The 25,863-nt window shown below is 39.7% G+C and overlaps 1 protein-coding gene across 1 annotated transcript in view; it reads left to right on the top strand.

The window, feature by feature from the left end:
• LOC118416498 (plexin-A4-like) overlaps positions 1 to 25,856 on the top strand; it is a gene marked incomplete at its 3' end in the record, with an annotated part of 145,017 nt that extends 119,161 nt beyond the window's left edge. Inside the window, 10 exon segments of the mRNA XM_035821620.1 lie at positions 14,074 to 14,181; positions 20,609 to 20,713; positions 21,596 to 21,689; positions 22,210 to 22,382; positions 23,452 to 23,603; positions 23,980 to 24,085; positions 24,516 to 24,652; positions 24,849 to 25,016; positions 25,295 to 25,388; positions 25,624 to 25,856. Of these exon segments, the coding sequence (XP_035677513.1) occupies positions 14,074 to 14,181; positions 20,609 to 20,713; positions 21,596 to 21,689; positions 22,210 to 22,382; positions 23,452 to 23,603; positions 23,980 to 24,085; positions 24,516 to 24,652; positions 24,849 to 25,016; positions 25,295 to 25,388; positions 25,624 to 25,856 (1,370 nt within the window).
• Between the last annotated feature and the right edge of the window lie 7 nt (positions 25,857 to 25,863).

The following is a 25,863-nucleotide window of genomic DNA, read 5'->3' as shown; positions in this document are numbered from 1 at the left end:
TGTTTTTCAGTCCCTTGGTGGAGGAGGAAAGAAAGTTTTTGTTGTTAACGTTATATGGACTTTTTCCATGACAACAAATACAGCTGTTTTTTTTTATACGTACCATATAGCCCAAGAAAGCTTTCACCTACCACCTACCACTATGTTTGTTATACTAGTAATAAAGATGTGATTTTTTGAGGGGGAGGGGGATCACCAGAAAGGGTAGTTGCAGTTTTCATTTTTATAACAATTTTATCGGACCTTAACTGGTAGTTACATAACTTTCAGTTTCTGTAGGAAGTGCTAAAATGTCATGTGAAGGTTTGAAGAGCCTAACATCTGCAACTTCAGCACCAAGGTCATGTTGGTCCAAAGCTGATGGTGAGGAGAGGGCAAGGTTCATCAAGTAAGGCAACAGAGTTGTTCTCTGTTGCTGCTGGCTTTCAGCTACATGTAATTAGCTTTAAGAAAACTCTGTTGCAGTGGATAGTCTGTATAAGAGCATTTGTTTAGTCCTTGCTTTAAGAATTTAATATTACTGTTTTCTTGATGTCCCCACACTTCAATGTGGGGATATTTTCTATTCTTACTGAAATTCTTTGTCAGACGTTAGTTACATTTTAGAAAGAGTCACAGCCTTGTTGCATGTGGACCCTTTTATTGGATTTATTGAGTTTGCACCACTTTCTATTTCAACTTCAAGTGCTTTTGGTAATTGCAAACCAGACAAGTGAAATTTCAGACTGGAAAGGTATAATGTCACATAGCTAATGGGCTGTTATTACCTTTTGTTAGTGCTCTAATTATGCTCCCAACCTCCCCCGCCGAGACAGAGAAAATTAGAAAGCTATGTGATGTTGATTGGGGTGCACAATGGTATTACTCTCAGAGGATCAAAGAATGTGTCTTTCCTGTATTACAAAGAAAAGGGAAAGTCCTTTTATCAGTGCTGAATTGGAGCCTGCAGCTAACTGGTCTGCCAAGTGAAGCTTCCATTAGTGATGCATTAAAGCTTCAACATGAAGTTTGAGATCATGCAGATACTTGGATACTCGAAACTGAAGGCGCAGCCTGCAGTCATAGATTGAACTGATGAGATATTGTTGCCAGCTTGAATCAGGCATAGTTACGTAAGGGGCTTATAAGTCTCTGATATGAATGCAACACCTCTGGTATGATAGACAGTTCCTTATCTGCTGTAGAGTTCTGTTTTGAAGTGCTCACATAATCGGCTTGATAATGCCTTGTCTTGATCGCAGGTCAATGTTTCTACACACTAAAAGTCTAAAATGTTTTATTCATACCATTAACAACTAGACAGCTCACCAAGAAAATAGTTATTCAGCTGAAACATTCAGTCCTGTATGAAAAAAGTGTTGCTTTTTAGTTGTCTTCACCATCTCAGGAAGTATGCTCCCTAAAGTTGGTACTTCAGCATCGTTGCATTCTTCTGTGCATTTTTATTTTCACATTAAGGGAAGATCCTCTGGGATGTGGCTGCAATGAAAATTGACAGTCTAAAGTGAAATTACCAGAATGCACGTAAAGGAACTTGATGGTTCTGACGTTGCTTATGACGCCAAGAAGTCTCGTAAGATTTCGGCTGGTAATACATAAAACCAAATCTTAATGCAGCCGCGCATCCTTTATGGATGTAACAGGCCTCTGGAGTCAGCTTCATTGTTTTTGGTATGAACTTAAAGGCCATGGGTGATATTTCATATTTCTAAGTTATATTCCTTCTATTAGATTTAGTTGTTTAGAATATAGAAAACTCATCTATCTGACTATAGCGTCAGAAATAAATCAGTAAAATCATATGAAAGAGGCTGAATCTGGCATCTATTGTCATCAAGAATAATGAAAATTTAAGGCAAATACTTTCAACAGCTGAAGTTAGAAACATTTGTTCAGTTTGCAAGTAATATAAATCCTGCAGAAGAACACAAATCATGATACAAGTTGAAATAAGTACACCTAGCTTCTAATGAAAACTTTCTAGCTATGGTTACAAAACTTTGAAAAGCGTCATCACTATTTTCCGTGTTTTCTTGTTGAGTAAATAAGGCAGCAATTAAAAGACCTTTTAAAGGACAAAATGTCCAACTCAGCTTGTATTTTCTTGAACATTATCAGGTCTCAAGAACTGACTTAAATGGGAACAACTAATCTCAGGTTTAACCCTATCTATCAACTGTAGGATGTTTGTATTAGAAAAGGCATTTGAGGGAATATTTAAACCTCTGTAATATAAGGTAGAAAGCACTTTAAAACAATTTCAAAGTCTGGAACTTCATGTAAGCTACATGTACTTCAGCTTCGATAAAGGGTAACTACGGTCGACTTGGTATGACAAGATAACTTGGAAGACAAATTGGACGACTGTGTTTGTCTGACATGTGAAGATCCTTTTTCCATGGCTGAGATGATACATTAAGTTGTTCCGACTCCAACACTTCAAGTAACTGGGCAGCCTCTGTACATGCATCAGTTGTCACCGCCATCTCTTCTTCCTATCGTTTTTGTTCAGCCAAACATCGTGGGTCATTCCTTTCTGAGTATGTAGATAAATGACACTCCAGCAGAAGTACGCAGGAAGATATTGCATGTTACGATAGTACTGTCTGTGATCAAACAGCTAACATTCACTCAAACACGAGCTGTGATCCATCAATGAAAAAAAGGTAGCAATTTCTCAACGGTTGAATTGGAAGATTGATCCTCATTGACTGAACTCTATCCATCTATGACAGGCAGATCAGGCAATTTCCTAACCCTGCTGTCTGGCTGTGGTGCAACAAATGTGATTATGGGACTTTATTCTCTGTCTTTTCATTGGTGTATCAAGTGAATGTACCAGGGCTGTATCCAGCTTTACATTCTTTGCCATACCACTCATTGTTTGGGAGCCCATGTTGTTCATTTTCCTTGTTAAATCTGTCCTTTTAAGCTTATGAAAAACATTTTCATCAATTTTATGTACTGATGTCAGATTTTGGGGACAATTAGGGTAATTTTTGTCCATGCCAACAAGCAAATTTCTGTCCCAGGATGGAGGGACGGGTGCTGGAGACAGCCCTGGTCTGTACTTCTTGATGCTGGCTTACTTCCTTGTAGGCTACCCAGAAGTAAAGGGGATTGGTTGCAGCTTGCTTTCGCATTGTGTACCAAACCTTGAAATGTGAGAAAATGATTCAAATGTATTGAAAATAAGTTACAAATATCAATCTGGCTGGAGATTTTGAATTTCAGGATCTGTTCTTTTGGCGCCAAAATTTTACAATGGGATTTAAGTACACGCTGATTTATTTTTCATACAAATTCCATTGGACAAAACCTAGACTTTACAGATGATAATAAAGAGCTATGTCAGCATGAAATGAGTATGCTGATTAAAGGGTTCTTTGATGTGCATCCCTTAGACAGGCACCCTGCCACCCCGCAGGCAGGCTCAGCTTGTAATGCAGTGATTGGAGAGTGCAGGAGTGTTGATTGCCCTTCTCTCCAGTTGTCTCACATCCAATTTTCACCAGTGTAGTTGTAATTTCTACAGAGCGAGCAATTATTGATAACAGCCAATTACCAGTGGAAGTTGAGGGAGGGTAATTGGTACTCTTTGCATTCATGCCAATTATTTTGAGTTACTACTTATTACCTGTAATTAACTTGTGTGACCCCCTGTTTTGACCTATTAGAACTGGGCTGAAAGTGGTATGGCTGTCTGCTGGATTATTGATTCCTTTTTAATGAGCATATGTGCAGGTATTTCTTGTATTTGATTGACAATACCTGGGCCCTGGTCTGAGCTGTATAAACCATGTTTGGGATTATTCACGATCCACAATTGCTCCTAATAGATCTATATATGATGTGTTTGCTTGCTGGCAGTTTATTTCGACAGTACGTGTATTTGTGTGTGGTAACAGTTTATAGACAACAGTTTGGTGGAACCCTTCTTGCAGGGAGTGCCCAATAAGTCATAATTTGTGATGATGAAATAGAGATTGTAGAGACATTTATAAAGTTTGCAATTTCCTACGAGGATGGTCTCAGATTGTCTGCTAAGGAAATATCATTGTTACAAGAAGCAAATTGTGATCGAGCTGGTAACAAAAAAAGGTATGGCCCAAAAGCTTGCCTGAAGGACCTGATAAGACTGCTGACTTAGCAAAGTTGTAGGCCAGGCTTTAAGGATCCCATACCAACAGAGTGGGCAATATCTTCAATTTTGTATCAGATATACAGATTTGAAAAACTGCACCTAATCTGTGACCTGTTGATAGAGGGAAAGTTATCTAATGAGAGTCACTGGTAATGTTATAGTGCAAAGATGGTATTAGCATCTTATCACCTGGAACAGGAACATTAGCAGCCAGATGTTGCTGCCTTAGAGATGGGTACCTGTAAGATGTAAGGTGAGAAACGAGCAGAATGTGACTTTCATCATTGTTGGAGCAACTCGGTTGATGCAACAAAATAGGTCATTTTATCGCAACTCAATTTCTCCAGTCTAGACACAAGTATGTATACACCTACTTCCCAATTATAAGATTCTTGGGTCCAGAAGTAATTTTGTCCTCTTTTAGGATTTCTTCTAGGCATGTAGAGACAGGTCTTAGAGTTAGGCAGCTCCACTTATTTAGTAGAAGGCATCCATAATTCAACAAATAACTATCATGTTAACAAAGGCTAGACTTGTACCCTAGGTGCAGAAGAATATTTTGTTTGTGCCTTGTTATCCCTCTCTAGGAAGGATTTCCTTGAATTAGTTTAAAGCCAGATGTTATTTCAAAGTAAGAAAAAAACTTTTTTTTTAGGATTTAGATTTATACTTTGAAAAATATGACTGCTCTGAACATGTACATTGTAAACAACATGGATCTTTGGCAGCTGCTAAGGCCACATTTACTGCAAACGTAAGTAATAGATTGAACTGGTACCACCTGAAGTGTGTAGTTCCGTTGATCACCACTATTCAGTCACCTTAACAATCAGCTACACGGACCACAGTTACCCTTTGGTAGTAATAACCCACAGTTAATGGGCTCTCCTGTCCTAACCCCCATCTTTACAATGATTAGTCACTCAGACCTAACCATGGAAATGGACATTGTCTCTGAATTATATGTACCACGTGCGCCGCAGGAAGATCCCACCATTTCAGGCAGCACTCCATCAAGCTTAACTGTAGCAGTTCCAGGCAATTGGAAGACATAGCCGTGGTCAATTTCCCATGTCAGGAGGTCTCGACCAAGCAGTCTCATCAGGTGCCTATCAGGAAAATCCTAAATCTGTATCAAAAGTGCATTTCATTACAACTAGGGGAAATGGGCAAGATTGTATGGAAATGGCTGCCATTACTTTGGTTGGCCATAGTTGCCAGAAAAGAACTCTCCAGCCTATCAGACAGGCAACTCTAACGAAGCTGTATTAGCTACACAGACCCGGCAATTTTCATGGAATGCAGAGGATTCCCTTACCCAGTCAGCAGGAAATTGTTGGGATGAACTACACTGTGGCTGGCTCAGTTCTTTCCTTATCTATGTGCAGATGAAATTTGCCACGTTGCCAAAGTTTCAAATGTTTGGACCAAGTTTGGTATCTGCATACCCATCAGACAGCAGCTTGTGCCAACCCAATCAGGCAGACATGATTGGTTAATTCCACTTTTTTTGCAAAGCTTATCCCTGAGGATATATTAAGAGTTACTTATTCCTGCTGGTGTACGAATGTGCCTGCTGACCATCCCCGTAGATGTTGCCAGGATAGCTATGGGATCCAGGTCTGCAGCCTTCCCAGTGACCTACATATACTGCAGCACAGGCCCCTATAGTGACATTCAAAGGTCAATAAAGCACTCAAAGTACGCCTCAGAAAATTCCAGGTCAGCCATCAATAAGAACGAGTTACGGAGAAGCAATAGGATAGTGTTCCATTTCCAGTAATGGCATAATACTAAAACCACAAATTATACTGTTCTTGTCAAATTTTGGTACCAAGACAGATTTTCGCTTCAGTCTTTTTCTTTGGTTGCAGTGTGTTTGAAAAAGGTGTGAAAAAATGGCCCATCTTAGAAATTGGGCAACTGGATAACACTGACTTGAGGGAAAATTTCATCTTGTTCGATGTGGTGCAAAACAAGCCTCTCAACTAACCTATTGTTGCCATTATTGTGTCCTGCTTTTGCGAATGAATCCTGCAGAGTGATGGGTGGAAGTGTGCAAAATGGGTCAGACGTCAGTGCAGAGGTACACCTGTCAGGTACTACTTCAGTAAATTGGATAGAATGATGGAGCTCCACACAGTCCGGCAATCTGACCGGCAGACTGCACCTTTGATAGTGTTAAATAGGTCAAAATAACCCTGGGCCCACTTAATAAATCCAATGATGCTCCCAAATGGATAAAGGATGAGCGGTTCAAAGGTGTGGTATGAACTGACCTACATAGGTTTGTTGATGATACTCGAAGCCGAGCAGTGACCCAGTACACATCCATCAATAAGAAAATGTAACCATGATATAGTAGGCATTAAATTTAGATGGCTGTGTTTTGTCATAATGTGCGTTGCTGAGGATTTCGACAATATGCCATTTGTTTGTAAACTTGAATTCTCAAAGAATATAATATACAAAAGTATATTGCACTTGACATGGTTAATGCATTGATCTTGAAGGATAAAAAACATTATGCTGGTAATATGTTGTCTGCTTGACCCAACATGACATTGCCTCCTATATCCATTCCTCCTGAAACATGTTTCAGAGGCAGCTCTTAACTTCAAGGCAGAATCGTAGCGTCTATGAGGGTATTAGGAGATGAGAAATTGACACTGGAGGATATCCTCCATGTGCTGGTTGACCTTTTCGGCAACTGTGTTGGAGAAGGTATGACCTCGCCTTGAGAAGGATAAGATGGTGCCATAGGCTGTTACATTTCAGGTTGTTATTTAAGAAATATTAACTTTCCCAGGTTTTATATCCATATGAAGATGTGATATCCATATGAAGTAAACAAAAGATGCTCAATTTTTTATGATGCAGGAATAAAAAGAATACTGCTTGTCCTCCTGGCATACATGAATAAAAGACCTCTGTTCTCAAAGTTTCTGTCACGATACATGCAGTGTTTTGACAAGCCCCATGTCCTAGACTTGTCCCCAGTCTTTACAAAGGTGGGAGATGTTGACACCAGGGGTGAGATGGGGAGGAACATTTATGTTTTATGAAAACATGAATACAACTGTAGTAGTTGTGACTGGGACCAGATGTTGTATTTCATGTAAGAAAAGTTTCTACTGCAGCTGTTGAAAGGTTTAAAGTTTGTGCCGTTTGCAGCTACTTGTGTTACTAGTACTTGAAAGATGAAAAAGTAACAATCTGTAGAATACAGATCATAGCATATGCTTATCTGAGTTTGAAAGTATTGAAATTTATTGGGTCCTTCCAATTTTTTATTTGTTTATTGCTTCTGGCATGTAATGAGAATGTAATGAAATCTGGAAGAGCACTGGGTGAGTGAACTCAAGAGTTATTGCCACATTGCATCTGACAAAATAATAAAATTAGTAATAAAATTGATAATAAAAGCAGTAAAGTTCAACAGCCTTGTCTTCCTCAAAGTTCTAATATTTCCCTAGGCACGTTTTAGTGCCTTTTCATTGTCAGAAGTTGTTTCAAGGGTAGGTGACATAACTGGGTTGGTTCACTGAGCTTGTCTCTTATGGCCTTCTTATTTTGGTGGCAAATCTGTTCCATCTATCACACATGTCCAAACCCAAGGCCAAGTCTGTTAACTCTGTTCCACATGACTGGGGATGTTGTATAAGTAGGCAATATCAGGGACCTGGTGTTATGAGATGTCAGGAGAGGTTACACAGCAAGGCGCTTGCCTGTCAGCACTAAGGCCTGATGTAGCAACTTGCCCTGGAGTTGGGTGACTGCCTGCACAGGGCAAATGGGCCTGCTGAATAATCCGATACAGCAACTTTCTGTAGTGAGAGTTGATGAATGCCACTGGCACTGAATTCTATTGCAGTTCCAATAGAATTCACCTCTATTTCCCTTCAGAAATCTTTCCTGTTGTATTGTTCACTGCATTGTTGTCATTCCTGTGTTTTGGGGTGTCTGGAAGGTTACCAAGTTAGCAACTCAGTTGTTCATGGGAGTTGAGCAATGTGATATTCATGGATATCAAGCAGCAGGATGCCTTTTGAATAGCAATATACCCTGGATATTGACCAAGGTTGGCACTGTTAAGCATTTGATGAATTGCTCGTGGCACCCACTGTGATCTGTGGGATAAAGGAGCCCCCTAGCCATCTTCATGGTTTGTTACTTGTTTTGTCACAGATGTCATGGCCTTTGTCCCTGACTTGGCTGAAGTAGATTTTGTGAAAGGGGGAGATAGCAGGGTCACCGCAGGTCACTGCTTCCACTGGCCATGTGTCCAAGAGGTCACAGAATGAATAGACAGAGGTCAGTCCACCTGGCCTTGGGCCTACAGTTTGTGCCATGTAAAATGCAATGTTGGGGAAGACTTTTTGATCAAATGACACATAACTTCATGAATCATTTTGAAACTCAATGGATCTTTTTCCAATCTTCCGCAATACTTGGCACATAACATGGAAATATGGCTTTACTAGTCTATACTCATGCCAGGGATACTTAATTTTGCTACATTCTGCATGTTTGTATATACATGCATGTAACTTTTTTACATACATAGTTTTGCCACGGACTATCAGCATAGTGTAATAGAAGAGTATGCATAGAATATACAAAGAATGTAGACAAAAGAAACAATTCCTGTTTCACCACAAAGGTTGGACAAACTACAGTGCACATGTTGGATGCTGGTAGTACATGCACTTTGAAGTGGTACAGAAAACCTCCTCTTGCTGAAACAGCTTTACTTGTCCATTAGTGAAAAATCCTTGGAGGGCCATATGAATGATATTGAGATACGTGTACAACACAATACACTTGTATTTTTATTGACTGATTTTCAAGATTATGATGCAGTAACACTTGATTTAAAACAGGTCAAAGGTACAGGTGTGATTGGGATAGATAGAGGCTGTGCGGGGAGGGAAGGCATAAAGAAGTAAAAAAAATTGTCAGATCTTCTTGATATTGTATCTCCAGAAAAGTTCAGAGCATCCAGCTCGAATTAATGCATATTTACATGCCGTACAAGCTTGTATATTGCAACAGTACTGTAACATGGATTTAACTGTTTTATTCTTTTTAAGAAGCCAAAGTTTTCTACCCAGAGTGAGTTACTTTATTTCTTGATTCCCCGGGCTAGATGTCCATTAAAGTGCTTTTGGTATTTGTGTTTTATTCATGCATGCCGGACCCAGCTTTACACACCTGTCAGATGGGAGACAGAATGTCTGCGTCAAACAGTCAACTCTTCTACGTCTGGTCTTTGAAACATTAGTACCTTTGGTCGCCACTTTGATTGATATTAAAGTGGTAATAATGCATCACTCTCATTTGTTCTTTAATCTTTCACAATACTTATAAGAGGCCACCAAGGAGCCTGTGTGTCTGTGAGGAGTGAATATTGCACCCTGGATGCTCCTGATAATGCCAACACTGCTTTTTGTTGCCATTAACCAAAGAATCCGACATCATTTGGCACTCATTCATCAAGTGTTTTATTCTCATTTTCAGAAACTTTAGGAGGGTTCGGGAGACTTGAGTGTTTCTCACATTTCAATGATGTGTAGGCTTCTCCTTCCTGGGATTCAAAAGGAACATCGACCATTTGTGGAGATTTGCAGTACATAGATGTATTGCAACTGTGAGAGACAGGAGAGAAATGTCTGCTTTGCTCTTTGCCTCCACAGAATTTTTCTTTTCAGCAGAGTGAGAAACACTAAGCTAAGATTTCCCTTGACATTCCTATACTGTGCTATAGTGGCTTCTGAGAACCTATCACAAGGTTGACTTTAGCTAGGAACTGGGACATGGGATTGTTTACCTGACAGAATGACTGATTCTAGTGTTAAAAAGCTATAACTGCCATGTAATGGAGCTGAAGGTGAAGAACACTTAATGCTCATATGGAAGACATTAGGCTTACCAAGTGGTGCACTTTAGCAGTTTTATGTCTATACGTCAGATCTCCATATTTCTTGGCTGAGAATATTGCCAGGTCCACCACTTACCACCAGATATGACATACTGAGGTTTTGTAATAATGTTGTTTGACCAATCTTATGACACTTTCAGTCTATAAACAGCTTAAGTTTTTTTCCTGCATATGACTGTGGATTGATCTCCTTGGCAGCAAAAGTCATGTATTTGCAGAAAAGAACATGCCATCTTGCCATATAGCAGATTTGGTGTGTGATATATAAACATTAGGCAATACTCCTCTCTTTGTGTTCATGTAAAATGCTACGCGGGGTACAATATGTAATGTAACAATTACAAGAACAAAGAGGTTGTCTGTTTGATGAAATATGACACACAGTTAAAAACTTAAGGAGCAAGGTTAATTAGGATGGTCTCATTTGTAATAAAGGCCAGATCGTACAACCGCTCAAGGATGCAATTAAAAGCATGGTGGAGTTTCCCTGGCTTATACATGATGGCCTGGAAGCCTTTCTGCTATTAGATTCCCGCTAGGGGCTGTGCACTCTCGTTGAAGTTATATTTAAGTTGTGACCTATGTTTTATTGGCCAAGCAGCCTGCAAGGTCAGATGGACCGTTCCATTAAAAGACTAATCGATGGGGGATCAACATTGTCTAAAGCCAATCTTCAGGGTTGCAAATGATGTGTTGGCTTTTTGTTTTGTTTTCTTTGTCATTCTTGAGTGAATAGAATAGCCAAACAGTAAATGATTTGTGATATGCAAATTTGTCACCTCTGTTCCTTCCTTCTTTGTCACCTCTATAATTGCAGCTGTTGAGTCAGCACTTGTTGAAAAGTACAGACTGCTGACATGAAGATTCCAACATATTACATGTAGGGCAGTTTCTGGTTGGCCAGATTATATGTTGGCTCAGTATAGCTCTATAAGGAATTTCGTCTCGATTTTTGTCATTACTTAGCAGGTCATTCTTCACAGGTGGCTTTTATCCATATTAAAGTCATGTACAGGACCCTCTTTAAGATGACTCTTGACTTAAGTCAAGACGTCAATGGTTAGCCACTTAAATTATATAAGTTGAAAATCAATACTGGCAAATCTTCCTTGCCCCAGAAAGGAAGGAAAGATTATGGGGCACCATCACAAATTATGCTGGCTGCTTCTCCCGGCAAAGGGAGGGATCAGGGTCTTAAAAGTGGTATAATCTCATTTTGGTGTGGAGAATTTCTGATTCTCTTTCATGGGCGATGGCTGGAACTTGGTTGCAAACAGGCTTACTCCTAGCAGTATCTGCAGCTAAAAATGAAGAGATATTGACAAGTTGTGTTTGTATGAAATACTTGTTTACAATGTAGGTAACGTTATGACGGAGGAACATTTTGCATTTTTCATGAATGTTTGCATTAAGTATGCCATTTGACAATTCTTTCAACACAAATTGGCATCATCGAATTTGAAAGGGAGGGAAACGTCAAAAGTCATGGCAATATTTTGAAACTGCAATTTGCCTCCAACGAAATGGCGCCCACTCCAAGTGTCTGTAGCAAATGCCTCTTTCAAAAGACATGAAGGAATGTTATGAGAGTCTGAGAGCTGTCGGGCATGATAGATTCTCGGAGGCAACATCCTAAATGAACTGTGGTAACACTGTGCCGACAGGGACATGAGTCTGGGGTGGGAGATAGCAGCCATCTTGAATAGATAGATCTGCCTATCGCTTTGTGATGGTCCCTTTGGATCAATGAAAAGAAAAAGGTTTCTGGGGCTATTATATATTTAGCTCAGGAGAACTATTCAGATTTATTGCCGATATGCTGTAGCCCATGAGCAGAAAAGAGCTGGGGATTTTTCGTCGGAGTCATGCGTTTTTACAGATTTGTACATCATAAAAGGCTATTATACCTCTGGCTTATTCCCAGTTGTTAACTTAATGACTATATACATGTAACACAAAGACTGTGCCGCATTATTACTTGACTTACGATGTAATTTTTATTTGTGAAGGATGTTCGTAACATTATGAGCATCGGGCTATAAGATTCCAACCAAATGATTTACAACATACGCTTTAGGGCCTATGCTTTACGTCCAGTTGGAAAGTTCAAAACAACAAAGATGTAAATAAAGACTATAAAGAATTATCCCGTGGTTCACAAATAGGTCACTTTTCCTGTGAAGTTTATACAAGTCATCATTTTCTTCTGAAGTTTTCCCCTAGAACGAGGTAGTTCCATATTCATGAAGGGCTGACTGATCATAAGTCTTGGAGATGCCAGATTCAGGTCACACCTGTCTCAGCCCTGTGTAATATGGGAGGGTGAAGTTGGATTAAGGAGGAACAGGGCTCTAGAATATAGGACAAGCAAAGAATTCTGATGTTGTCCTCTATGCATCACCAGTCTTTTAACCCAGAAGAGTTGACTCGTGGTTGAAGAATGATTATGGGAAATAACATGCATTTTCTAGGATTGAAATGTTCATGGAAAGCAATAAGATGAGTTTTGCAATGAGGATTAGTGCTGATTTTTCTAGAATTCTGTGGTTACCAATATTAGGGCCAGTTTTAGAATACCTAGAAAGAGAAATACAGTGATAATCTCAACACAGCTGCATATTGTTGCTTTCCTCTTTAATATTCCGTATAGTACCTAAAACCGATTTGCCTTGCTGAAGAATTATATCTTACTACGGTATCTTATGATACATCTTCCTCAAGTCCAAGTGATTTTGTTTTCCTGGGGGATGCACGGTGAAAGAAATTAAATTTTCCTAGGTACCAATGTACACATAATCCATTTACTCAGATTGAAAGTATACAGCATTGTCTTTTTTTTAGGTCAGGGCTTATACTGCACATATAGATCTCTGTCAGTTTGGTACTGTTTCACAACTATTCATCCTCTCTATGTCTGGTAATGATGTATTGAGATAGAGGGTTAGCAAAGTCATAAAAAGGCATGAAAAAAGTCATGTTATATTTCATCCCTGAGATACCGTTGAAAATTGTGACATGGGTTATGACTGATCGTGAAAATATATATCTTCAAGAAGTAAAAAGAAAAGAAAAATTATAGTTTAAGAGAGAGTCAGTAGACCAAGAAGTTACAGATGGTGATATAACTATAAGGTTGCAAATTACTTTTTGGAGAGTGATTTAAAAGTCAATGATTGCCTGTTGGTGAAAGGTACCAACTGGTAATTTGTAGGAAGGAGCACCTGACTTCTTGTTATAACTGAACTTTTGTCAGTGTTAGACAAGGCTGCAAGTCTTCAATTAAGGGAACTAGCCTTCCCAGCACATTCTCAACCAGCTTTCATTTGGCAAACTACAGCAGACTATTGTGCCCCTGGCTATCGCCAAATCAATCTGGCTGCTCTTGCACAGTGTGTGGGCTAGCCTTGGAGGCCTCATGCACATTAATAAGTCTAGTTGGAGAACACTTTACTTGTCAAAAGGAACGATGATAAATAAGGGGTTCTGTGGCTGACATTTAGAAACAGGCTTTTGGATAGAATACTTAAGTCTCTTAATATACCTTCTGCACATAAATGTTGATTTGGACTGCAGAATGTCACATGATTTATTAAGTGGTAACATTTCGACATCATTTGGTTGTTGTTACAGTACTTTACATGTACAGGTATACCCCACGCCCCCCCCCCCCCCACACACACACACACGCACACGCGCACACACAATCTTTGTGTCCAGTTCAGGATTTACAGAAAATACTATCAATGTTCAACAAGGTATTAGTGGGTAACAAGTAACAAATTTACTGACTAGAGGGAATATTAAAGAAAGTATAAATGGATTGATGAGTGAATGAATGAATGAATGAAATAAAAATCGGAACATTTTTCTAATGTAGTGAATGATAAAAATGTGTTGCAATTGGTCTATCTTATGTTTTTATCAAGAGAATAACATTTGTCTTACCATTAGCATTCTGATCATGATGTTGCTCTTATTTCAAATGCAGGGTCCAGATTCGTGTCCTCAGATTCTACCCTCAGCAGAAGAGACATTAATCCCAGAAGGGGTCACCACTGAGATTGTTTTGAAAGCAGCCAATCTTCCAATTCCAAAGGTTGGTATTACTTTTTAAAGTCTTGTAACTGCATAAAATAACTTCAGATATGTTTTATGGAATAGATACTATACTTACTATTACTGAAACTCATATGTGTTCCATAAAATCCTTATATTTCTTAGTAGTATATCGTATGAATTCTATCAAATTTGTATGTGTTCCTTGAAACTTGTATGAATTCCATAAAATATGTATGAATACTTGGGCCCCCTAAGTATTGAGGTGCACTGATGTGCCATGTTTTATGGAAAAATATCAAGTTGCTAGTTTTCAAAAGTTAGTCATGGCTCATTGCCTTATTTACAAATGTTCAAGTCAATGCCACTTCATCTAAATTATGCTGCTGAATTCATGGTAGTTCCAGACTTGATTGAATCAGGTAATTGCAATTTGTTCCGATTTGTGTCGCTGATCACCCAGATCCCCACCTCCTACATTAAATGTCCTCCCAACCCCCTCCCCCCATGTAAAGTACAATGTATCTCTATCTGTTATTCATTGTTCCTAACTGCATAAACTTGGAGATGTTGATCAAGGAGGACATTTGGGAGCAGTCAGATGTATGGTTATGCCATCTTCCAGCTTCATTAGAATTCAAGTCTTCTGTGTGGAAGTCTCCACAGACCTGATCCCCGTATCCCTCTTCATCAGCATCCCCTTATCCCTCTTCATCAGTATTATCTTCATACATCACACAGGGTTGCCATAACCACCCTTGTTGGGGTCAGGAAAAGTTTGGTAGGAGGCAGTAGAACAAGATGATTCTTCAGATTCATCATCAAGAGTTTTGTGGTATCAGAAAGTTTTCAAACTATTCAAACTCTGGATGTTGTAAAGATAACTTTGTTCTTCAGTTGACTTAAGGTTTCTTAAGGTTACTTTTGCACCACAGATATTGATCGGCCATGGTACCTCACCTACATGTGTATAAGACTTTCCTTCCAAGAAAGTAAAGATCAATGTGCTGCGAATATTTATCTGCAATTGCATTCATCATTTATTTTTCTCTACAAAACGTTGCCTGCAGACCAACCTAATCTTGTATCCAGTCAATTTGAGAATGCTAGAACACATGTGATAAAGTATAGAAAGGTTTATCAGAATCAAGTGTTCACAATGAGGCTTTGGGAACTTGCCAGCACTTGATTTGATCATATATTTCCAATATTCTGTGAATCCCTGGCAGTTTTCCTGTTTTAGAAACGGATTCATCTTTGTCTTTGTCAACTTCCAGACAGATCTGACTTTAAGCTCAGAAATTCATGCTGTCTCAGAGATTAAAGAAACTGTAGTGTCAGAAGATATGCAATCCAAGCTTAGTCAGTGGCAGCAGTATGAATCAAGAAGGCTTACTGTCAAGTGCCAACACATCAAGAAGTAATGAAAACAGTATATCTTTGTGAATTTTCAATCCTGTTTCTCAATGTGGAAGGGATGACCATCCTTTCCTTCATTGTTTTGTTCTTGATCATTTGAGATAAAAGACCAGCATTAACTAATTAGTTGGTTGTTTGTTTGTTACAATCTCTATAATTTTTTAGATGGTCTCAGAAAGGGGATTGTATTTTCATTTTACTACCTACACTTTGTCTGCTTTATGCTCTAAAGGGTTTCTCCTATTTCTCCTGTTGGTGTTCTGAGTGTAAAACTAAGTTGGTACCTTCCATCTCTGCAGTGCCTTCTCCTTGAACCTGTAGTCCCATCAGGTTTTCCTCCTGCCCAATGGACAACTGTCCCTTGGGGGAGATTCATTTCAGGTTACTGGTGAGGTAGACTTGGCATTGACTCTGTTGACATTGTTGGCATACCAGGGAGTCCCCTGGGGAGGGGTGGGGCAGAAGGTTCATGTAGAGGGCAGCAAGATGCTGCAGAGGTGCACATTGGGCTGTACCCTGAGAAGCACATCAATTGGAAAAGGTTTCTAAACTATTGACGTATACCCAAGGCCAAGTCACTAAGGGAATATCTTCTCCCAACTTAATAGCGAGATGGTGACTTGGGGCAAGGCAGAAAAGGAGAGCTAAGTGGAAATGAAATGAAGATTGTCACCCTGCAGTACACAATCCTGTCAAGGCTGGCAAACCTTAATTATGTTCAGGTTCAAGGGAGGGCCTACCCAGGGAATTTAGAGCATGTTGCAGGAATTCTGGGCATAGTGCAAGCTTGAGTGCAGAAAATTGGAGGGAATTCACAGCAGAAATGGCAGGATAATGGACAAATCCTGTGGCTTGGTGGCGGTCGAAATTGGTTGAACCTTGACAAGGGACAAGGGCACAAATGCATTCCTTTATCACAGTCAATAGGAATATTTGTATGAATATAGAGTTACAAATGTGTTTTTTAGAAATAAATAATTTATGTCACATAAGTTTGGAAAAATGGCCTTCCTTCTACCTTCGGTTCATCCTCGGAGAGGAAACAAAAAAACTGTAAATGGCTACATTTTACTGTAGGTTTCTGCACAAAAAGTGCTGTCTGCAATTATTACTACTCATGTGAACCTGAATTGTTATTTTCATGAACATGACAGCTATTTCAACCTTCTGTGTTTGTCTGGGTGTTTTGTTTGTCTGCAATGATGCCTGTGACATCAATCCAACAGTATATATAAGCTGGCTAAGGAGTTTGGCCGTCAGATAAGTTTTATTCCACCGCATAGATCTGCCACGGGTGGAATAAAGCTCCTCTGCCGACTAAACTCTTTCCCCAGCTTATGACACTATCTTATGCCACCGCTAGATTTGCTTGGAGACTACAACAGTGCAGATGTTACAGAAATTTGTAGCTTGCATGACTAGCCCTTACTTCAACATTTGTAACCATCTACCTTTATGACAGGAAAGGTTTTGGTATCTGTGTTAATCAGTGGATGCTCACACGTCATCGGCTGATTGTATTGATCAGATGGCTTATAGCACTGTAAGCCAGCTGCATATCTACCCTACAGTAAAGCTGTCTGAACATGCCTGTTGGTATTTGGTGGCACTTAAGTTCAAGGGCATGATTAATATTTTAACACCTTGATTCTATTCAAAGGAAGGATGAATTTTTAACACCTTGATACTGTTCAAAAGAAGGATGAAGTTCAAACACCTCAATACTAGGTCGATCACAGTGAGACTTTCGGTTCCTTTTTTTTTTCTTTTTCTACTTCTGCCAGCTTGCAATGTTAGGGAAAAAGAGAAATGCATATTTAGGGTATTTTCCATCATGCACAGTGAGATTGTGACGCAAAAAAAACACAAGGGAATGGATCCCTTTCACAAATGTCCATCCCTTTAATGTCATCATACGGCCCATACACGTACTTAAGAACAGCTGAGGCATATAAACTGAAGTACCCTCCCTGCTGAGGTTGTGGATGAAAACCACCATTAGAGCTGCCATCACGGGAATTATCCTCCTATGGGCTGTACAGACTCCTGAATGGGTGACAAGAGACATTACCCAACAGTTTCATGTACAGTAACTGCACAACAGACTGGTATTGGCCAAGTAGCCTCTACCAGACTCAGGCCTGGCCAAATAGTAATAAGGGACTTTGGCCAAGTTAGGAATAAAATTCTAGTAGAAGTTACTGGCCTAGGAGTGAACTGACCAGCCGACGTATAGCTTGATAGACTGCAAAAGACTGAAATCCCATGGCAACTCATTTGTCCCTATTTGGCCAAATACTAAGTTCTCTTTTTCATCTAGTGGATACTTCTGCTTGGAGACTATTGTCCAAGACTAACAAGAGTACATGTACGAGTATTTCTTTCAAGATACACAAGTTTTGTAATAGAATACCAACTTGAAAGGTTTGACTAATGAAATATTATTTTTTAGCTAGCTATAGAGGCCTTCATGAGAGGTTTATTGTTGAACATCCTGGAATAGATATGAAATAATAGTGTTCCATTTAAACACTGCTGAGTTGCCTTGATGCGAGACTAAGACAAATGTGCAGTGAGAACATGTCTTGATTGTGATGTGACACCATCATTGCTCTTTTCTGTTAATTTCACAGTGGTTTGTTGTGCCTATCTGGAACTGCTTTGTAACATACTGTATTACCTTACCATGTCACAATGCTTTCTGGGTATTATTTGTCAAAGTGCTTTTCTTCAGAACTTCACATTTATCATATTAACACTTTCACCTCCTTTGACTAGTAACATGTACAAGGCAAAGAAAACTTTTCTTGTGCAAAATAAGTCTGGGTGTTGTTGTTTTTTTTTGTTTATTGTGTGCAGTTTTTTTTTTTTCATTGTGAAACATTCCTAGGTGGGGAAATGCATACAGCATACTGCCATTCCTTCTTCTAGGAATGCTGATGTTCCGTGCTTTTAATTAATAACTGTATTATTGTCCTGTAATGTAACCCTACTTTGCAGCAGTTCTCCTGGTTAGAAATTATGTATAGAAAAGGGTCAGTTTTGACGTGCAGATAGAGTATTTACCATGCACCTGCATGTGCTCATTTTTGTTAGAAATCTCAGGGTATAAAGATCATACCCACTAAACCGTGGCTCACACATGTGTTAGAAACTTTGGTGATAAATGACTGTGTCGTCCTGTTACCTTGCAGCATCTATCAACGATGACAACATATCAATGGCTGCCATAGATTTTCACTGTGGTTGCCATAGTAACAAAGAGAAAATGAAAGGATGCCCCACTTACTGCTATCTGTAATCTTATTTTCTTCCAATTTGGAGGACAGATTACCGCCTATTACGACAGAGGGGCTCTGGCAATGTTTCTCCGATCCCAGTTGTACTTCTAAATGGATGATATTTCACAACTGTAGGCTCACTGGAGTCAGGCAAAACTACAATCAATACTTCATCATGAACAAAGAGCCTCCAGCACTTCTTCATGCCATGAAATGACACATTTTTCTTTAGGGGAGGTAATAAATAGTCTGTGTTAAGAGAAAGGTGGTATGATTTACCAACAGCTCTTCTTCTACAGTCAAGACACTTAGAAGTTTGATGTGAAATACTTGAAAAGTTAAATAATGAAAAAAATTTGACAAGCATCGTATTTGTCATGCATTAAGAGGAACGAGGGTCATGATTTAAACTTTAAGTTACCTAGAAATTGTATTCATAGATATAAACTTGGCTCAAAAATAGTTTGAGATTGGAAGTTGGTATTCATACTTAATAAATAATCACTAACTGCTGCTCACAACTTTTGATTACGCCCATAAACTTCCAGTATCGACAGTTGCCTACAGATGAATATTGAAAATGGAAAATGTTACTTCAGCACATTTTAAAGGCATTTTCACAGACAGAAAGTACTTGATTATGTTGAGTGTCTCAATTTGAATCAGTTTCCATGGCAGTTAGTTCAGCTCCGGAAACTATATGCACAAATGACCACAAGTTGACCACACTGCTTTGTGTGTTACTCTATTGTGTGCCTTGCTGAATGGATACGGAACAATGATAAAGTCAACCAGAGGAATGATGCCAATTGTGCTGGCTTCAAGACATTAGCTGCAGTGGCAAGCTTAAGCCTTGATGCATGTACGATAGGGGTGGGTACCGGTACAGAAAATTCAGGTCCAGGTCCGGTTCAGGTCCAGAGGATAAGGTCCAGGTTTGGACCTGAACCTGGACCTGATTCAGTACGTAAGAACTTGTGAATGGACGATACTCAAAACAATGGTCCATTTTGCAACAAAAACATCTGTTTTGTGGAGTATTTGACTCCCAGTGGCGTTTTAAAATCCTACAAGGCTACTACTATAGACTATAGACTATACTCTACTTCACTGTTGCTATTTGCTTCACCGGTAAGCCCGAAACGTGTGAATTATAATGTGTTCATTTTTCAATCGGTCCAACATCCGGTCCACCCAATTTTTTCAGGTCCGGTTTTTCTGGACCGGTCCAATGAGAAAAAACGGTTTTATACCGGTACATCGTACCGGTACCCAGCCCTAATGTACGATCAAGAAAAAGCAAGATGTTGTTGACAAGGTTTCTTATTCAAGAGAAAGAATTTTGGAAAATTTAATCTGTCTATTCTTATATTGCAGTCCAAAGAAACATTATGGTTTACAATAATCATGACATTGTTGTCCATTTCTTTTGTTCGAGCTTTTAATATATGCATTTTAGTTCATAGTTTTAAAGTTAAAGTTGTTATTGTACATTTTTTATCAAATAGTAATAGCAATATATAGATGTTTTGGTCGATATGTTTGGTTTTATGAGTTACAGACTTTGTATGATATAAGTATGTACTGAATATTCTGATAGCAATCTTGGGTAAATTCATGGAAAGTTCTGTCAATTTGCTTCTGTAAATCCATTATATTTCAATCGTAGTGGATATGTTCTGGGTGGTCCTTTATAAAAGCCCAGAGGATGGGTAGATTGGCAGGAAAATGTTTGACCTTACGTGACCTGTTTATTTTGTGTTGCAGTCAGGACAGCTGGGGTTCCAGTGTGTGCTGGATATTGAAGGGAACATGAGGAGAGTTCAGGCCAACGTCCTTGATGACCAAACCCTGCAGTGCCAACCTGCACAGGTAGGAGGTGCTGCTGTGTGGGGAACTTTTATTAGCCTAGTTCACAGACGACTGCAGCTAGGAGTCAATGTGATACCAGGCAGTTTTGGTTGGGGGAGCTTCGAAAAAGATAAACATTGAAGCTATTATTTAAAACATTATTAAGAATTCTTTTTTTGGAGAAATTGGATGAATGTTACTTGGACAAATTTGTAGCATTCTTTACTACAGGAAGTGACATGAAAAACGATCATAAAAGGCAAAAATATTACAATTTCAGCCTAAACACCGGCTATCAAACTGGTATTGAGTTATTGGCCTTTGTCACACTTCCTTGCGAGCTGTCTACACGGACCATCGTTCTTGGTCGAGCACCTGACAGTGGGAATATGCCCCCACTCCACTGCTCATTTCCCTGGTATTGATTGAGTTGATTGATATTCTGAGCAATAGCCAGACTTGGACGAGATGGATGGAGACTTCCTGACCCAGCAAAAGAGCAGGCTCTCCTCCTCGCCATTATTGGCTCTTATTTGGCAGGACCATGAAATTATGAAAGAGGACATCCATCTTTGGTGCCGGAATCCGAAAGATTTGGATCCGGTAGTCATACCTGACATGTGGGAAGATCCACTTGTCAGGAGTCGGACTACACAATGTCTGTCATTATCGAACTCCAATAGATTGTAAACATGAGTGCATGCTTCCGATTAAAGGGCTGTTTGTTCACATGCAGTAGAATGTGAATTTCAGTACAAGGTGCTGTCAAACATGCTTGTGATTTCACTACTTTAGACTGCGGGGCTAGATCATACAATTCTTTAATTTTTAGATAATGTTGTTTGGCTGCAAAACTCTATGATTGACCTGGTAACCCACAATATTCTCCCTATTTCCCTGCAGTATTTCTACAGCAGAAAAGTCTTAAGTCTTCCCATCACCCTCTCAGTTGAATGGAACGGACACTATATCATAGACAACCCACGAAATGCACAAGGTAGGACGCCATCATTTCCTCATGCACTGTACATACATGAAACAGCTCTGAAGTGACAGAATTGCTGTGGTTTCTGTCCAAAGTTTAAGTGAAGAACAATCATCACTCCAGGGACTTGCCTATTCATCTGTATACACCTGGTGGCTCCTCTCCAATTTCCTATTTCATGCATGACCAGGCCGTATGAACAAGTTGACCCTTTTATCGACAGTTTTCTTTTGCAGATGCCTTCAGAAATATGGAATGTATGTCAGGAATGCTAACATGGACAAGCTCTTGAATATTGATTCAGACTTCTAGCATGGTTTAAACTGGTTCAAACTTTTGTGAAAATTTTCACCATTTCATATGGAGACTAAATTTATCTACAGACTACATGTACTTGAAAGTTATAACAGGTTTGGATGCAAATGATGCATTTGGTTTATAACACCAGTGCATAATAATCAAACATTTACTTTACAGGTTCAGTTTTTCTGTCACGATGACAGAACTACTAACAGTCCCTCTGTATTTCCAGTGTTCCTGTACAACTGTTCTGTGACCCACACCTCCTGCGGCGTCTGCCACAAGTCGAACGAGAAGTTTCAGTGCGGCTGGTGCCACGACCAGAACCAGTGCACCATCAGGGACCAGTGCCCGGCTATGTGGCTGGACAGGCTACAGACATGTCCCAATCCAAGGGTACTAGAGGTACGGAAATACTCTAGGTGTCCAAAACTTCTTAGTGCTATCTATTTCATGATCCTATAAGATACATTATTTACATTTAGTTATGTTCTTCAACTGCAATGAGCATTGTAGTCCTCTGGTGTTAAATATGACTGTCTGTGTGTTTTCCTGATACATGTAACATGCATTGGCATAATACCGGTAGTAAGACTTATACCGGTAGATTAAAAATACTGGAACTTAAAGAGATCTACTCATGCAACAATAGTTATTTCTGAGCTGTGCACACTTCAGACATCTAGGTGTCCAATACATCATTTACAAAGCATCGATAACAATGCATTCGAAGACAACAAGGCCAAAAGTTTTCAGTATCTTTTTCGGGGTAGGCAGCTCGTCGTGGGACGAACACACTGTCACATTCATTGCCAAATTTATAGATCATAATTACACATGCTCACGGCACAAGACGAACATGATTCAACAACAATCTTGAATTTCTGTTGGTGACCTACAACTCATGTAAAAGTGTGAAGAACCGTTGCATAATAGCCCGGACCTACGACTGAATGGGCAAAATTGAACGTACGCAGCCATTTTCCCGCCATTTTTATATCTACGCTAGCAGTAAAGTGTTACGTCATAGCGGTTGTGACGGACAGAAGTTAAATGAAAATTCTTGACAGTATACGTCCGTTTTCTCATGACATTTTGTATGCTCATGCAGGTTTATGTTTTATGCATTTACTGACAGAAAAGGAAGGAACATCAGAGGATGTATAAATGTACATAGCGGCAGTTAATTGTGCCGTGTTTCTTCCTACCGGTATTTTTTACCCCCTCCCAACCACGCGCCCGTTCGCCGTGTAATTCCGCGGCATATTACAATTACAATATTACGCTTTTAGCAGGACAAGAGTGGCAGAAAAGTTACACAGAAGAAGTGGCAAGGGTAACCTATAACAGCAACATGTAACTGGAGAAAATGATGCGTTGACAATTTGTCAAATCAGTATGGCTAGAGAAATCGTCGTAAACGTACCGGTATTATGATATTAGATGTTACACAAATCAATTTCTCTACTTCTAGTTCACGCCAGTGGCAGGGCCTGTGGAGGGAGGAACCATAGTAACGATGAGGGGGGAGAATCTGGGCAAGCAGTTCTCCCAGGTAGACAACAATGTGTACGTGGCTGGAATTGCCTGTCAGACTCTGGAGACTGGCTTTATACCTGAGGAACAGTAAGTACAGGCACAGGTGTAAGTGGTTTAAATGGTGCGTTAGAAGTCAGTATAACTCCATCATTGGATGGTAGGAGTTTGACAAATCAATGTTAGAGAGGTCTCCCTTTTTAAAATAGTATGAAGAAATGCTGACTGAGGTGAACTCTGTAACTAATGACTTTCTGAGGTACTTTATTTTGACTGCATCTACCAGTTGGCTGTAATTTGTGCAGATCATTTGTTTGTGGACTAAATTATGAGAAACATTTAGTTTTCAAAGCACTGTGAAGAACTCCTTCTTCATGCACACACCAACAAAATAAATCAAATCTGCGGTGTTGGCTGAGATGTGAAACACACAACAAGAGTTCAAGTTCCTTCTCCCTCTCCGCAGGTTGACATGTGAGACGGGTGGGTCCACCCAGGGCATCACGGCAGGCCCCATCCAAGTCAAGGTGGACCAGTACAGAGGGACGTCCAATGCCAACTTTTCATATGTTGTAAGTTGATTTGTAAATTTTCTTATGTTTTTGACGCTGTACAGGACACACAAATTAGTAGGGCCATTCTAATTGGTCATGGTTAAGCCTTTATTTTTGTGGATAGTCGCAATACATGTATAGATATCCAGGAATTATGAAATGATAGGGTAATGAAGTGCTGTAAATGCAGAAATGTTCGCGGTGGATTAATGTTTTTTTTCTATTATGGTATTAGACTGCAGTCTATGGTGTTACCGCAAACTTAAATCCACCACGAAACGTCCCTTTACCCGCTACTGCGAAATTAAATCCCCGCGAACTAAAATGCATTAACAGTATCCTATTAAAATGTTACCATGTTCTAGATTCAGTCTTTGATATGATATTTTTGGTAAATATTATTATCCTTAGAATATTCCATAAGTGACCAGAACTTCTACTCTCTCAGAACTCGGTTATCCTGAGTGTGAGCCCAACACGTGGTCCCAAGTCCGGGGGCAGCCGGGTGACCATCACAGGTCAGCACATGAACGCAGGCAGCACCATCACAGCTTCAGTTGCAGGACAAGACTGTCAAGTCATGGAGTAAGAACCAGCCATACAATCATGTGCAATATGTCATAGCTTTTACCATTAACATTTAGGATCCTTAACACTACTGCTTCTGCAGATCTTAGGATTTCTTTCTTACAAATATTCCTGATTTCTTAAACGTCAAGTCTGGAATTATCCCTAAGAAATGGTCAGGTACTAACTGTTAGGCCTGTTTGTTTGTGTTCAGTACAACGTCCACCACTGCCGTATGCACCACCTCACCCTCCAACATGCTGACCTCAGGAGGGGTCAGGATGACCTTCGACAGGGCCATCAAGGTCAACAACAACATCCGCTTTGAGTATGTGGTGGACCCGACAATCATCCAGATCCTTACAGACAAAACAATCAAAAGGTACACCTAAATGTTATGCACAAGTATACATTGAATGATAAGTAAATCAAGACTGTAAAATTGTAAGTACTGGCTTCTTTTTGTTTTAATGATCTATTTCAACATGATAACTCTAGAATCTAAAGTTGTTAAAAGATGTTCTCAAATACCATTTTGTAGTAAAGACTGTTTTGAAATGATATGAGTAAGTTTTCCCTTCGCAATTTCTAAGGTTGCAACTATATTTCTGTGCATGACAGCTTCAAGTCTTTTGACATTTTGTTCTCCTTTGTTCCAAGTGGTGGCCTCCCAGTACAAGTGATGGGAACCAACCTGTTCTCAGTGCAACAGCCCAGGATGACAGTTACTGTGGGCGGACGAACCTTCACGGGGGTAAGTTCATCCTTTTAAGCATAATTTGGAAGATAAGATAAAACATTCTGCCATCTTTTCATCACAGGGGCAAAGGATATTCATATGATGACCAATGAGAAAAATGTTACAATCTTGCCCCAGTATATGCTTACAGAGGACCCACTCCTCCATACATGGAGCAAACCAACTTGAACATAGGTTTTATTTGATAGTAAAGTGAGACTTAACATTGTGTTGTGCCAACCATTTTTAGGAACCCTGCATGGTCAAGACAGAAAACATCATGGAGTGTCCATCCCCTGGCATCGTTGCAAATAGGAACGCTACAGAGGACAACCCCATCCAGGCTGACTTCTACGGTTTCATCATGGACGGTGTGCTAGCAACAAGAAACCTGTCCCAAGACAACTCCCTCTTCACTCCCTACCTGTACTACCCTGACCCCATCTTCTACCCGTTTGAGGATGGAGTGGAGCAGATGACAGAAAACCTC

This window comes from Branchiostoma floridae, chromosome 5 (genome assembly GCF_000003815.2).
Source record: "Branchiostoma floridae strain S238N-H82 chromosome 5, Bfl_VNyyK, whole genome shotgun sequence".
NCBI lineage: Eukaryota > Metazoa > Chordata > Leptocardii > Amphioxiformes > Branchiostomatidae > Branchiostoma > Branchiostoma floridae.
Note: the sequence above shows the minus strand (reverse complement) of the source record. Positions and strands in the feature narration are given on the sequence as shown.